Source organism: Diorhabda sublineata, chromosome 7, assembly GCF_026230105.1.
Source record: "Diorhabda sublineata isolate icDioSubl1.1 chromosome 7, icDioSubl1.1, whole genome shotgun sequence".
Taxonomy (NCBI): domain Eukaryota; kingdom Metazoa; phylum Arthropoda; class Insecta; order Coleoptera; family Chrysomelidae; genus Diorhabda; species Diorhabda sublineata.
This window is the reverse complement of record NC_079480.1, coordinates 13,977,505-13,992,793: the sequence shown is the minus strand read 5'-3', so window position 1 is coordinate 13,992,793 and position 15,289 is coordinate 13,977,505. Positions and strand designations below refer to the sequence as shown.

Here is a 15,289-nt window from a genome sequence, read left to right as displayed (position 1 = left end):
TAGTGTTTGGAAAATAGCATTTGAGAGTATTACACCCTTACTCTATATATAAGATCTTTTAGAATCACTAAACATATTGTGGGTCACTATTTTGTAATGAAAATAACTTTATGGCTTGTACACAGCCACACGCCATTTAACGGCACCGGTCATATTTTAATGTAATAGAAAATATGAACAATTGTGGGTGTGTCAATCTATTATTGAGTAACTATTTTACTAGATGTTTCTGAAAGAGCAGTCAAGGTCATCTATTGTGTCGCTCACCTTTGGTTCGAGGTCGTCTACTGTCTTGCTCATCTCTGGTTAAAGGTCATCTGCTGTCTCCCTTAAGGTCATCTGTTATGTCGCTCATCTCTGGGTCGAGGTCTTCGGCTGACTTGCTCAAATGCCGTTATGCCTACTCAGTGTTATATGCTTTAGTTAAGTCCAAGGAGTTATCCGGATTTTTACTGGGTTTTCATGGATTCGCATAAATTTTCGGGGAAATAGTGTGTGAATTGGAGAAATTAATATAAATAAATGAAAAATTGTTATAGTTTATTAATAACGTTTGTACATAAAATGAATTTATATAAAATATCGGCATTATGTACTGTGTATAGTGTTCAATGTAAAGTTAAAATATATAAACGTGGTAAAAATAATGTTTAAAATATTTAGTAACATTAATATATAACATTAAAAGCAACAAATCGATAGCGTAAAATATAAGCACTTTATTTTACAATAATAAATATAAATCTAAATCAATTTTATATTGGACGTGCCAAATTCATCACTACTTCAATAATCAATTCTGAATACACAATTTTTAATAATTCAAAAGTGATTTTCAAAATTTTCACTTTGTTCGTTTAAAAAAAAATTTAAAAAACCATAAAAATATCAATAGCAGTATATCAATTTTTTTTAATATGAAAATAAGTGACATTTCACTTAATAAGGCATAATTGGTAATTAGAATTTGAAATTTTGATTAATATTTAATTAAAGAATTAATTTTAATTATGTCTGGTAAACTTAAACGAACAATATTTTCATTTTCTTTTATTTTGTGGACATTTCTAAGGTGAGAAACTAAATACACAAAAAATAATCAAATTAACTAGTTAATGTTACCCGGTCAAGCCATTGAGTCGAAATTAGAAGGGAAATATCTGGGACTCATACTAGACAGTAAACTTCTATGGAACAAACACGAAAAGGAGATGGTGTGCAGCCAACTTTGAAGCAAAAAATTGGGGTTGTATGTACAGGGCAGTAGTTTCGAGTACTAGAACTAGTCTGAACACCACAAGGAACAATCTTTCCAAGGTACAAAGACTTGTTTGCTAGTGTGCAATTGGAGCCTTGAAATCATCCTCAACAGCTGCATTAAAGTGATTTTAAATCTCCTCATCTTTAGATTCGTAAGATAGGGTACCCTAGATGGAAAATATCCTCTAGGATACCCTTGTACTTGTCGTAGGACAGTATAGCAAAAGTATCAGCATTAAAACAAATGGAATAAAGAAAACTCCAATGGAAGACAAGTTTTACTGACCATACAACAACAGGATTCTTATAAATAAATGTCCTAGATAGTTAGGACGACCTCCACTTCTGTTGTGGGACAGTATACCAGATATATGGGCGTTGAAAGTATTGGAATCAAGAAAATTCCAGTGAAGTACAAGATTTATTAAGCGTAAACAAGATTTGTAAGACAAGGTGCCCTAGATGGTAAATACCTTTTGTGGTTAGACAGTTTAGCCAAGGTATCTGTATTAAACCTAATGGAATCAGGAAATTTCCAACGGGGCACCAGATTTTCTAATTTAAGAGTTCTAACAAGACATTATCATCTAATTTGACATTACAGAAACTCAATCTGGTGGAAAAAAGATACTCCAGATTTTGTAAGCTGGAGAGGAAACGTCCATATATTTAATGCTGCTACCAAATGCTAGATAAAACAGAAATAATTAATCAAACCTCAGGAATCAGGAACAAAGGACTACTAGTTTCAAATATAGTATTTGGAAGCTGAGTAGAGAAGAGGACCCGATATATTCATCAGGTCTTAGTGGATATTCATCTACAACAAGCATACATACATTGATAATTTTTCGGTTTTATTAATAACTGTAGTTTTTCCTGGATTAGTGACACAAAAATGAGTCTTTACTGGGCACTTTGACACTATGAAGTGGAAGGAAGTACTAGGCTTGCAAAAAGTAGGACGTGATGAAAAGTTACCAAAGAAGACAGTTATTACTAATGATGAAATTGTTGAAAGAAGCTATTGAGGCAAGTGATAGAAACTAAAAATTAAAATATATGAATAAACATGATATCCAGAGCGACTTGGACAAGAAACAAAAAGATAATAACATTCACGAAACACTAAATTTAAAAGATATTTGGGGTAACCACTGGATATAGTACAATACTCTAGAAATGGAGAATGACAATGGATAATTATTTTAAAGAGTGTAACGGAGAAGAAGAGACGATCGAACATCTGCCTTGATGGGAATATGACATCAAAGATGCAGTAGATTGTTTCGAAAAAAATAGCAGAATTAGAAGAAGTGAAAAAACTGTTTCTAGATTGGAAATGCTTAAAAATAAGCTAAGATAGTTAAGTAGTTAGCTAAGTATCCAAATTGTGAAAAATAAAGGGTACCACAATGATCCTCGAGGTGAATCACGACCAATATAGGTCGAGGTTATTATTACTGAGATAACTCCACCTCAGTTTGAAAAAACTATACCGTGTGATGTCAAAATTTACGAATACAGTTTTGAAATATGTCCAATATCGAATATTTTTTGAAACACAATTTTTTTACCTCAACCTCAAGTTTTCGTTATTCATATACAATTCGGAACAAACCCTATAAAATACGGTGTGCATCTTCATAGTATGAATTTAACTCGACCCATAACGAAATACTGACGATATTATTTACAAAAATCGACATAATGTAAAACAATGTCATTAAAAGCAATGCCAAAAGTCAATATTAGTTGATTAGATTCTGGCATTAGACATTATTAAAAAATTTAAAAACCAACAGTAAACCTTCTCGTTTAAAAAAATTATTTTAATCCTACTAGTTGGTTGATAGAAGTAGAATCTGATCCTTGGAGCCTTCTTTAAGTCGTTATACCCGGCTTGAAGGACCAGATAATGTAATTGTTATTAATTATATTATATATATTGAAATCATGTTTACTGCCACACACTATTAGACTAATTGGTAATTTGAGCCTTCCAAAAATCACTGGTTCATATCGGGTTTTAAATACCAAACTATTTAATTATAATTATTGCTGTAGAGGTAGTAAACAGTGCGTTCAATATGAATATCATCAATGATATCAGGAATGGTAACCTAAGAGACTGAATAATACCATCGACAAACATAACTTATATAAGATAATTGAAGAATTTAGACAACTTGGAGCTACAATAGTGGATCACAAGGAATAAAAGGATACAAGATGTGAAATGATGAGAACGAAAGTGACTTATTGTTAAAGTGAAATTATTTTTTTTAATTGACGAAGAATGGGAAATGGAAAAAATACACTTGGGACACTCGATTTTTGATAGGGGAGCTATAAAACATTAAAAGAAATGGAATCCAGAGAATTCCAACGAGACCCAAGACTCTCTAATAATAAGACAACAAAAATTGTATGCAAATATGCTCTAAAAGGGAAAAACGACCTATATAACATGTAAATAAATGGAAACCAGAGAGTTACAATGGGGCACAAGCCTTCTTAACCATGAAAACAAACAATATTTGTATGAAATTATGTCCTAAATGGGAAAAATCTACTTGGGACACATCGATTTCTGTTGTGGGACAGTAATGCAAAAGTATCATCATTAAAATTTGTTCCAAGACTATTATTTGCAGAGAGTATCGCTTTATTAGTATTCTATGAAGCATTCAATACTCTACACCATCTTGTCGGAGAAAAAAATGGTTGAAGAAATTGCATAACAAAGCAAAGGCATCGGAAATCAACAGCTGAGCCCTAACACAACTTATAAATGTCAAATATACATCCCGACAAATCTAATCCGAAGAAAAGAAAATGTTTACCCAATACAAACAATTGGCTTCGAGCCTTGACTATTTATACTGGGTGATATAAGAAACTAATGTTCTAAGAAAAAATCCTCGGGGCCATTTTGGAGCGACGTATATATATATATATCTACTCAATGAGAAGGTCTACTGAAGGGATAAAAATAATTGTTAATTGACACATTTCCATTAAAGGCACTGATTTAAATAATCTAGGACCATCCACCAGTCAATTTATGGAACAATTCTACGTTAAGCGTTTGACTGGCATCTTTAGATCTGGTCGATAAGAAAATATAACCGCCGATAAATTCGTGTATGACTTTACAATCGGCGGACAAACAACTAAAAACGATATTTTCTTCTTCGAATTGCACCATCATATGTTTGTTTTCCCAATTGACGTTCCATGCTTTCATGGTATTGAACCTCCAAGTTTTTTGATGATCGCCGGTATTTATGTCCATTTTCATTATGCGGTTGTAACCGACACCTAATAATTCTTCTTTTTTGGAATTCATGAATTTTACGACGAAGAGAGTGACGCCGTAGTCGGGAAGAAGTTGCCAGGCTTTGATGTAATTCATCTTGGCGTCTATCAGGCTCAGATCTTTGACGTTCGCGTGAGCTTCTAGTATCCTCTGAGTTAACTAAATAAAAGAAAAATCGATATTAGTATTGTTTATTTAATTTGATTATCTTCTTACTTTTGCTTTTGATTTTTTTAAATATTTCGGAGCGATATAATCTTCCAATTGTAAATCTAGGTTGTTTGGATTGATGACGGGTTGTATGGAAGGTTTCTGTAGATGCAAGAAGTCTAGAATTGTCTTTTTTTCAGTTTCATACGAACTGTCTGCCAATGATCTACCTTTTGCTGCTAATCTGCAGCATGCCATCCATCTAGCATATTGAGTTTCCTATAAAAAGCACCACAATGAAATTCCAAATTACATTATTATCGTAGAGACTGTTCACATATTATGTTCAAGTTAAAAAAAAGAATATTTTGAAAAATAAACCACCACTTCACTTTAGCGAACCAAGTGGTTTCATTGTCAAAAACAATATGAAGTAACAGACTTCAAAGCAGTATATATGTGTCCATGCTCCAACTGAAGAAGTCTCAAAGAAGGGATTCTTTGATAAACTGGAAGAAGTTTATGATAGATCCCCACCAGCATGATGTGAAAACCATTCTGGGTGGCATGAATGCAAAGGTTAACCGGTTTATAAAACTTCAATAGCGATCGAAAGCCAACATGAAGAATTAAATGATAACGAGAAGCGGTTAATTGAATTTGCAGTCAGCAAGTACTTAACTATTGCCAGCACTTACTTCCCCCACAAAGACATTCACATTCGAAACCAGATTGATCACATTCTGTTAGGCATGGGTCAGATATGCGAGATTTGAGAAGCTACCGAGGGGTCAAGGAACCCCTTGGTGGATCAAATGAAGTACCAGAAGCCACTAAGTCAGAAGTCCAATGGACGAAAGCTCGTAAATGACCCGGATCTAGAGCAGCTTTTAGCGAGAGTGCGCAAAAGTTGTTAGAAGCGGAGAAGGCCAGAGGTGATGGAAGCACCGAAGATGAAAGGGGAGCTGTGAAGCTGCTGAAGAAACTGTGGCATACCAGGAAATACGGTAAGGAAGGAGATGCTTTAAAGGCAAACAAGAGTCAACAAACAGGAATTTGTGAGGATCAGAATAGCGGTATCGCATGTGTGTGGAAACAAACAAAGTAAAGGAAATGGAAGTTATGGCCGCGAGAGATAAAAATAAAAGAAATATGTACAGCCGAATCCGGGAAGAGAAGGTAGGATTCCAAGCAAGAACAATAATGATTCAAGACAACGTTGATTGACTTCTTTGCCTAACATCACTAGATCTAGTAGAAAATGGCGATAACAGATTTTGTAAGGAAGAGAAGGGAGCTTATTTTCCAAGTGTAAGGATCTAACCTCCTTGAAGATATTATAAATACTAGAATTCGTTAGAAATAATTTACTGAAAGTGGTGATAGGATCAGCTGTTATAGAAGGTGCAATTAACCATGAGATTTTAGTGACTGTTTAGTATGTATCAAGCTATGGTGAAGTTTATTTTCTTGGATAGTACTTCTTTTACCAAAAACAAGATACACCACATATCCCTTCATCTCAGGAAGTACGTAATGACACTAGATCCAGCAGAAACTGATTATTACAGATTGTGCGACAAAAAGAAAGGAGCTTTGGTCCACCTGGTCCACTATTATTAGCCAACACCAAAAAATCCTTTGAAAAGAAACTTGCAGAAACAAAAATCTTAAGTCCTTGAAGTAATCACAGATGTTGGAGTTACAATCCTGTTTCTATGTTCAAGCCTCTTTAGGTGTCTTTCTACTATGATTAGATTACAACTATAATTTCTTCTCTTGTTCGTATCAGTACCTCATCCATTAGCTCTTTGTAAGTAGGTGGATCAGAAACTCAACCTCCTTGGAGCAATTCCCAATACTAGAGGTCAATAAAATTCTGGAGGTAAAGGTGAACTGTAGATGTTGGTTGTACCTAGTCTAATAAGGCTAGTCTACTATCTTTGTGTATTTAAAATAGTCGGTGCATTTGAACTACTTTCTGTTTTTCATTCATTCAAATATCTCTCGAGTATTATTTTTGATCTTTTATTTTTATGTAGGGAACATTCGATACTGATTAGATTAAAAAATTGTATGATTACAACTTCTTCGATTTCCTTACATGTTGGCTCCCAATTGAGAATGGGTTCTGTAGTAATGTGAGCTGTAGATGGTGGCAAGAACAACTCTGATAAGTGGAGTTTACTATCTAGTCAAATAGTCGGTACATTTGAACTACTTTCTGTTTTTCATTTATTCAAATTTTATTTAATTGATTCCAAACTTTTTACTAAACTATCGACACTTTTATACCAGTTAGAATCAAAAATTGTACGGTTTCAACTTCTCACTAGCTTTCTTACACTGTAGTTTGTAATAGGTTTGATATAAATACACAATGGATCTTGAAGTTTCTGTTTTGTATAATCTTGTTTACTATCAATGTTTGAGTTTATATTCTTCTATAGGGCTTCTTATATCAAAAACAAGCTATAACTCCACACTGACTTGGATACAGTGTACCGTTATCTCAAGTTTGCCAGGTTTATGATGTTCTTCATACAGTATGTACCCAAAGGATTCAAGTTTTTTTTTACTTCAATGATGACATTTAATCAGTACGTAAAACTATCTATGTTTTTGTACCATATAAATGTCAAATTTATGGAAAATATATAATAATAAAACCAAATAGCTAAATGTAAATGATAATATAATTATTGTATCACTCTGTACATAAAAAGAAATTTATTGAATATACGATGAGTTGCAGCAAAACTACAGTAAACACTTGATTATTTCTAAATTTTTTTGATTTGAGATTTTGATATACAAGGTGATAATTTTGTTGAAATTTTTAAATTTATCATCGAAAGTCCTTATAGGGGACCTTTATTAATAAAAAAATGAAATGGGGTGAGATTATTTGTTTGGAATATATATTTTTACTTACATCGTCGCATCTTATATACATTTCGGACATTCCTTCTGAGCTTGGCACTTCTAATTTGATAACGTATTTATTCTGCATTATATTAACGTCGGGGGTGACTTCGCAACCCTTCAAATTGACGTTAAAAACTGGATTTTGCGTATTGAGCATATCTTCCCTGCTCTTGTACATGTATAGGTGCAGATCACGACATGTGAACCAATATTTTTTGTACGCTTTAAGTGTAAAACGTTTCGGTCTGAAAATTGATAATTTTTTTTAATAATCGAAGTTGTGTTGGTTTTTTTATTTCAAAATTTACTTTAAAAATCTAAGTTGGTCTCTCAATTCCGGCACTTGGGTGATGTCGTTAGAAAAAGTACTGATACTCGAACCTTCTAAGGTCGTTTGGAGGTTATTTAGAGCGGCGTCTATGTCATCTTCGACGGGCGAAGGAGTGCTTCCGTTGTCCAGATGAGGTTGAGGTTGGTTCGCTTGTAATTTCACTTGTAGCTGAGAGAGAAATTGAAATTATTTTATTTTATAAATATTTTTTTGGGTTAGTTTTTACGAATTAACACATTTTTAAGATCTATACGAACCGCAATAAAATTTTGAAGATTTTTTTACATATTTTCATAAGAAGCATCCGAGCCAGTCCGACGCTGCTTTTTATTCACATTACCGAGCGTATCTGTCACATGATAATATCTAGAAGCTTCTATAAATTTTAATGTTTAGCAGGTAAACGAATTGGGAAAATCTAGACCATTTACATCGAATATAAATTTCGAAATTATTTTGATAAAAACAAATTTAAAAGTTGACGACAATCATTTCCCGATTTTTATTTCATTTACAATTTTTTTGATTTTTTTTTTACACAAATCACCAATAATTATTACATTTATTGAGATCTATACTAATCACAAGAAAATATAAATAGAATTTCAAATATTTTCATTATATATGATTACGATAAGCATTTGAGCCAATCCGACGCTGCAGTTTGTTTACATTACCCAGCGAATGTCACTTAACAGTATCTAGAAACTTTTAGAAAGAATCCAAACAAATAAAAATAAGAAAAATGATGGTTATTACCTGTAATGCGGCAAACATAAGCATTTCTTCTTCCGTACAATCGATTTCTTCATTCAACAAATGCCATTTCGCCTGCTCGAATATCTGATTTATCCTGATGGCGTCATATTTAGGATTCAAATCATAGAACGAATAGAATTTGAATCTCAAACAAAGCGTGTCGTGCTCGCGAACTCCTTGTTCCATGATCGACAATGAAGAATCCAACCAACTGAAAATAACAATTGATATAATAGCAGAAGAAGATTTCGGAAAATAAAACATTCAAAATTATAACCTTACATTTAGGGCCATGCCGGCTCTGTCCGTTTGGTAACCAAAGGGAACTTTATGCGTGAAACTGCTTGTACATTCTATGTAAAGACAAATTTAATGTCTATCGAAGGAATTTCGTACGTTTTGAGACAAGTTTGGGGTTAAAATTCGAGGTTAATTCAAAATTGAGTGCTTCGACGACAGAAATTTTTGGTAAAATACTGGTGATAATTCTATGAACCCCTACGATGCCCTATTCAATAGTGACTGCCACCAAATGATCCGAGACTAAAAAAACGCTAATCAAAACTGAAAAACGACGAACATCCGCTTCCTTCGCGGCCATGGGTGGTTCATAAGGGCGTACATCAAGTATTTTATCGCGGACTTGATTGAAATTGACGTAGGACACCGAAACGAATCGCTATAGGCAACAGTGACTGCCACCAAATGATCCGAGACTAAAAAAAAAACGCTAATCAAAAATGCAAAAAGACGATTACGGATTCTTTTACCGCCGTGGGTTGCTCAAAAAGAGTTCATTCCACGTGGAAATATGGTAAATCAAGTATTCTATCGCGAACAAGTGAATAAGCCCAGACATAGGTAGGGAAAAAATCATCAACAATGCCAAAGTCCTCGGATATTTGAAGGTGAAAGCTATTCGGATCGATACTCTTTCGGAATCGATCCTAAAATGGTCGAAACGTCCGCAAAACGCGTCCCTTTTGGAACGTTTTACATATGGGGAAATAGTGAGAAATCCTTAAGAGGAAGATCAGGGTTGTACGGTGGATGATCAAGAGCTATCACGCCAAAATATCCACAGGAACGAGTTCCTCGTTGTAGAAACCAACATCGGCAATGTTAAAGTCTTCGGAAACTTTTTGGATTGCGGCGAAGACGGTGAACGCTATTAGGATCGAAGAGATATCACCAGATCTAAAACAGTATCCCTAGCTAATAATCGATTCCTCGGCAATCAATCATAGAGTCAGTCGTCGATTTCTTGACAGCATGTTTCGTATTAGCTTTGTTGTTTTGCTTGTGATCAATCTGATCGTGCCTCGTTCTCAGTCGTCGCCATAACGTTTGGACAAGTCGTAAACATATTTAATGGCGACGGCTTCCGTCTAGTCTTTCACTTCCATTTTACTCTCATTCTCCCACTGATTACGTCGGTTGCTCGTAGCGAGTTTTTCTATGATATTTACGAGGTTTTCTACTTGGTAGCCCTCCTTGATACGTCTCCGAATCACCATTATAACCAAAACTCTTAAAAACCTTCATAAACTTGTTCTCCGTTCACTTTTCTGTTCGAAACGTGTTTCTTTTAGAACGTTTTCCTTGTGAGAAATCCTTAAAGGGAAGATCAGGGATCTGATATCACCAGGTCTTATCCCCGGTGACGATGATTCGCGATCAATAACGTAAACGGTATCCCTAGCTAATAATCGATTCCTCGGCAATCAATCGTAGAGTCAGTCGCCGATTTCTTGTCTAACTGTGTCGTAGACTTTCTCTTTTGTTTATCGACTGTCAACCCGATCGCGGCTCATTTGATTTGGTCGTAAATACATTATGTGATGACGGCTTCCGTCCCGTACACTTTCACCATTATATCAAGTGTCTCCGTAGTCGTTTTCCACAATTTTTATAAGAATTTGACGTTGATTCGGTGACACCGTCAGTAGCGGATTTTTCAATGACAGCCGCGACGTGAATGTCAAGTTATCGAAGTTTTTAGAACACATCGTATATATTTAGAAATGGACAAACTTCCATCACGTTTAGTGCGAAATAGGTGCGTCGAAAATGAGGTCGAAATTTATTATTAACCGCGACGTTACTTCATATTCAACATGTTACCGTAAAAGGACATTTATAACGTTAAAATTATTATTCATAATGTTTGAATTTGTGACACATTCGAAAAAGATTAAATAAAAACGAATTTGTATTAAAGAAAAAAATCTTTTCGAATAAATAAAAAAAAACTTACGCTACATTCATTCGAGCTTTTTCTATAAGTGATTTTGGTCTAACGAGAGACTTCCTAGCCTCCGGATGAGGAGTTGGTGGACTGTGCGCCAAAGAGTTATCGAAAGATCCGTCGAGTTGTTCCAAACTAGCACTGTTAGGTATATGTCCCGAATAGTTCAATGTGCCATTCATGTCGAAACCATTCCTATTCCACGTACCCTAAATAATTAATTACTGAATAATGATGATGTTTAATCAATGTCAATGTTTAAAAAAATCGGAATAAAACCCGGCGAGAACTTTGACCTTGTCTTTACTCACTTAGAAGTCAGTCCTGGTACGTAAAAATTTGAATTTTGCGCGGGAGAAATATGAAATTGGCAACACTGCGGACGGTACGTCACAGAAATGCACGAGTGTAAATTACGGAGAAGACTGCATGTATCTATCTCCTTGATTTCGATGTTAGTTCCCGCGCTCCTATTAAGGATGTCCTCTCCAACGCCTCTGGATGCATTAGAACAATACATTCTAGACCTAGAGCATCGTGAGTGATGTCCATCGTCTTGAGTTGATACTGAACACACTGTTTACACCACCACTATACCAACACTCACAATTACACGGACTAACGCGCGTTTCGACGAGACTGAAGATTGTTTACACCAGCACTACACCAACACTGTCAATTCCATTGTTTGAGGCGCGTTTCGATAACCAAGTTATCGCCTTCGGAGACTGAAGGTAAACTCAGTCCTTCAGTCTCTTAAGACGATAACTTGATTATCGAAACGTGAGTCAAACAGTGTAATTGTGAATGTTGGTGTAATGTTACTGTGTTCGGTATGAATATCATCAACGGTTCCAAAAATTTCCTTCAAGTTGTATGAGATTGTCTTCCAGTACTCCGAAGAAGATTTCTGTGCATTCAGAAATTTGTTTCCGGCTCTTTGATTCATCAGTCTTTTGATGAAACGGGTATCGATTTCGTGACACCACCATTTACCCTTTCAATATTCTGAACACCAGAATTTCTATGTGCCCTTATAACCTGGACATAGTTTTTCGTCGATAAGTTCTAAGTACCATCTAAGAGGCGACACCCCCTTCCTGATTACTAGAAAACTTGACAGCTGCCGCGGCGCATTTGTTTTTTTCTGAGCTTTTAGTGTGAATTATGCTTACATTTATAACAAACGGACCCATCTGGGTTAAGGAAATTAGGAGAGTCATCTCCTCAGTTGCACCTAACAGGTTGTAGCAGATGGGACACGTTCAAACTCTAAGGTTAGAACCTATTCGAGGTTCTTGTCTTTTAGTGTAGCCGCTGCTGTCCAAAGTTCTTCTGTTTGCAGTTTTTGTCGCCGCACAAAGATTCGGGGGCTTCAGTTTTAGGATAGCCTCCATATATACATTGGGTGTGGTCTCAAGTTTTTTGTTTTACCGACCATTCTTCTGTCGCATTTCACTAGACAAACTTAATTTCGTTTTAAAGATTGAAAGAGCTCTCATAGACAATTTTCTCTTTTCGGTAAAGAGTACTGTAAGAGTCTTAATGGGGTTAACCCTCGAAGATCTGGATTAAGAGCTTTTTAAATCTTCATAGTCCATAGTGGACCATTGGTCGGCCAAAATAAAGAACTGATAGGCCCTTTGTATCCCACTTAAAGTACCAAAGGAAGTGTTTTTTGAAAAGTAGATTTGGCGCTTTGGCTTGTACCTAATCAGCCGAAGGGGGAGAAACTGCTATTGCTTGGTTCCATTGCTAAAAACCTCCCGATTCACCACCGGCTACCGATTCGATCGTCCCTCCGACTGGAGCCATCTTATTCCATGGTAATAGATCCGTGTGTTCTAGGTTTCTTAACAGGCTTTACCTGGACCTCCGGGTTGGAAGCCCTAGTTGGAGGAGGATTAGATATCGAGGAAACCTTAGAATCCGGGGTCGTTAAGCACTGAGTCGTTTCAACAACTTTAACACCATTGATGTTACGGCGTTTGAGCCGTAACTCGTCGAAAGCCCCAGTAAGAAGTTCTACATCGGTGGAAACCGATGCTTTGAGAATAGTGGGTTCCGTGGTTCCTGTTTGCTTAATACCGCGGAATTTCGGCATTGTTCGCGACTCCTGATTAGAGCTCGGGTACACGTAGACGCGCACGAGCAAGGTGGTTCCCATTATCAACGTCAAGGTCAAGGCTTTTTGCATCTCATTCCTCGTTCTTTGAGGGTGGTTGCCTTATTTATACCAAACGCAACCTTCTGGGTTTAGGAAAGTCACCTCCTGAGAAAAGATGGCTATAAACTTGGTTTTGGAGTTGTAGCAGGTTCACATTCGAATTTTAGAACCTCTTCGGGGTCACTGTGTTTTAGTACAGCTGCTGTTTTTTCAAGTACTTGTGATTGCTGAACTTTAGGGGTTTCACGTTTAGGATGCCTTCACTAGCGAAAATTTTGGCTTAAAAACGAAATAGATCTCATAGAAAATTTCCTCTTCTTGCTAAAGTAACAGTCTTAATGGGGTTAACCCTTAAGGATCTGGATTAAGAGCTTCTTGCATATTATTTGACCTTGAACATCATCTACGAGCCTTTCCAGCTCTATCCAGTGGATTTTCACTAACCATTGTCCAAATGAAGGGAAAGGATCCAGTCTGAAATACTTTTACCTATTCTCTAGAGCCAAATGCTCGCTCTAGATCGATGAGAGCGTCCAGTACTGCACCTATGTGGTGGATACCAAGGATAAATTACGGAAACATGGAAACTGTTCATCATATTTACATTAAAGTGAAGTATAGACAACCAAAACTTTTGTGATATACATGATAAATATAAATTCAATACAAAATGAAAGGAAGTGAAATAATAACTTGGACTTACGTTTCCCTGCGGACTGCTAACTGGCGTCGAACTAGCTGGTGCTCTAGAGGGCGTAACGGGCGCGCACATGAAAGGAGATTTATCCAAACTTCCCGTACTTCCACCGGGACTCGTATTGGCTATAAAAGTATTCGTATCGGCTGGTAAATGCCCGTTTTTAGTCGTACCATTTTCATATTTCTTCTTTGGCATATCTTTATAATTGTATTTTAGATGAACGTATTCCAACGGTTTGGAAAGGGACAATTCTTCAGGATGCCTGATTCCGAGGTCCTTGCATAGTTGAGCTACAGCCGAAAAGGTTTTTATTGAAAAATCCACTCGCATATCGAGGTACCTGAAATTCAGAATTATAATATAGCAGCAATCACATCTCTCCTCCTTCTGGATTAGTTTCTGTAGTGAGGGATAAAGGTAAAGTTGCGATTGAAAATTCCCATATTCAAACCAGTCCAGCAATCTCTTTTCCCTATCATATAAAAGAGGTTTCTTGTCTGCAGATTGGAAACCTGCTGGGGTTCAAACTATAGCAACAGTTCCCATGTCCGATTGTTTTAGTACCAGCCATTGCCAAGGTCATGGAGACAGTGAGTTAACCAGGAAATCTTGAGTCTGCTAACATCACCAGCGACCATAAATACGGCACAAATTAACCAGCCTATGTCACCTACATATGGACTAAAGTTATAGAGAAATATGGAGAATCGAATCAAGATCGAATGGTTTGTCATCATCGCGTATCTATTGGTTCAACAGCTTTCTCGGAGTGCGATCTATTCAGGTCGCTATCGATGGCCACACCTCAGAAATGTTTGAGATTAACGCTGGTGCAAATTATCACTCATTCTTTCTGTATATCAAAAATCTACTCGACTAAACTGAAAACCTGACCTATAACTTCGCCGACTATAGCACACTAGCTTCGTCGTTCCGTTCCAATAAACTCAGGTAACACCCAAATCCGTAGGTGGAAACAGATCACCACCATCAATACCAATCTTAAGAACATTCTGGAATGAGATAGAAGCAATCTGATTGAGTTAAATACAGCAAAGACCCAGGCACTGCGGCTCGGGATTTGGTCCTATCTGGATATATCTCACCATTTCCGCAAATTCGCTTGTCACGTGGCCGATTTAGGTAAGGCAGCTTCACAAACACTTTAAGTCGTCTTTAAGACTGAAAGCTTTACACTCCGCAACAGCGCTTTTACCCCTCTACAAGGCCCCGATTATTACTCGCACGTTTGGAGCTCGGCTCCCGAGCATGACCTGAAGATGTTCGACTCAATGCAGAAGTTCCAAAGTTGACCAGAAACTTGGACATCTTAGATCATAGAAGAGAGGTCGCTGGCTTTACTGATAAAACCTGAATTAAACCAAACAAATTATTGATAAATACTAATTTCCGACGTTTGGGAT

General features: G+C 36.4%; 1 protein-coding gene across 1 annotated transcript in view; it reads right to left on the bottom strand.

The window, feature by feature from the left end:
- Positions 1-523: 523 nt before the first annotated feature.
- Positions 524-15,289, bottom strand: part of LOC130446345 (unc-112-related protein-like) — a 52,518-nt gene continuing 37,752 nt past the window's right edge. Inside the window, exons 3-9 of the mRNA XM_056782544.1 lie at positions 13,869-14,205; positions 11,008-11,207; positions 8,751-8,961; positions 7,969-8,159; positions 7,668-7,905; positions 4,799-5,011; positions 524-4,741 (exon numbers count right to left, since the gene is read on the bottom strand). Of these exons, the coding sequence (XP_056638522.1) occupies positions 4,304-4,741; positions 4,799-5,011; positions 7,668-7,905; positions 7,969-8,159; positions 8,751-8,961; positions 11,008-11,207; positions 13,869-14,205 (1,828 nt within the window). The 3' untranslated portion in view covers positions 524-4,303. The remainder of the gene's footprint in view (positions 4,742-4,798; positions 5,012-7,667; positions 7,906-7,968; positions 8,160-8,750; positions 8,962-11,007; positions 11,208-13,868; positions 14,206-15,289) is intronic.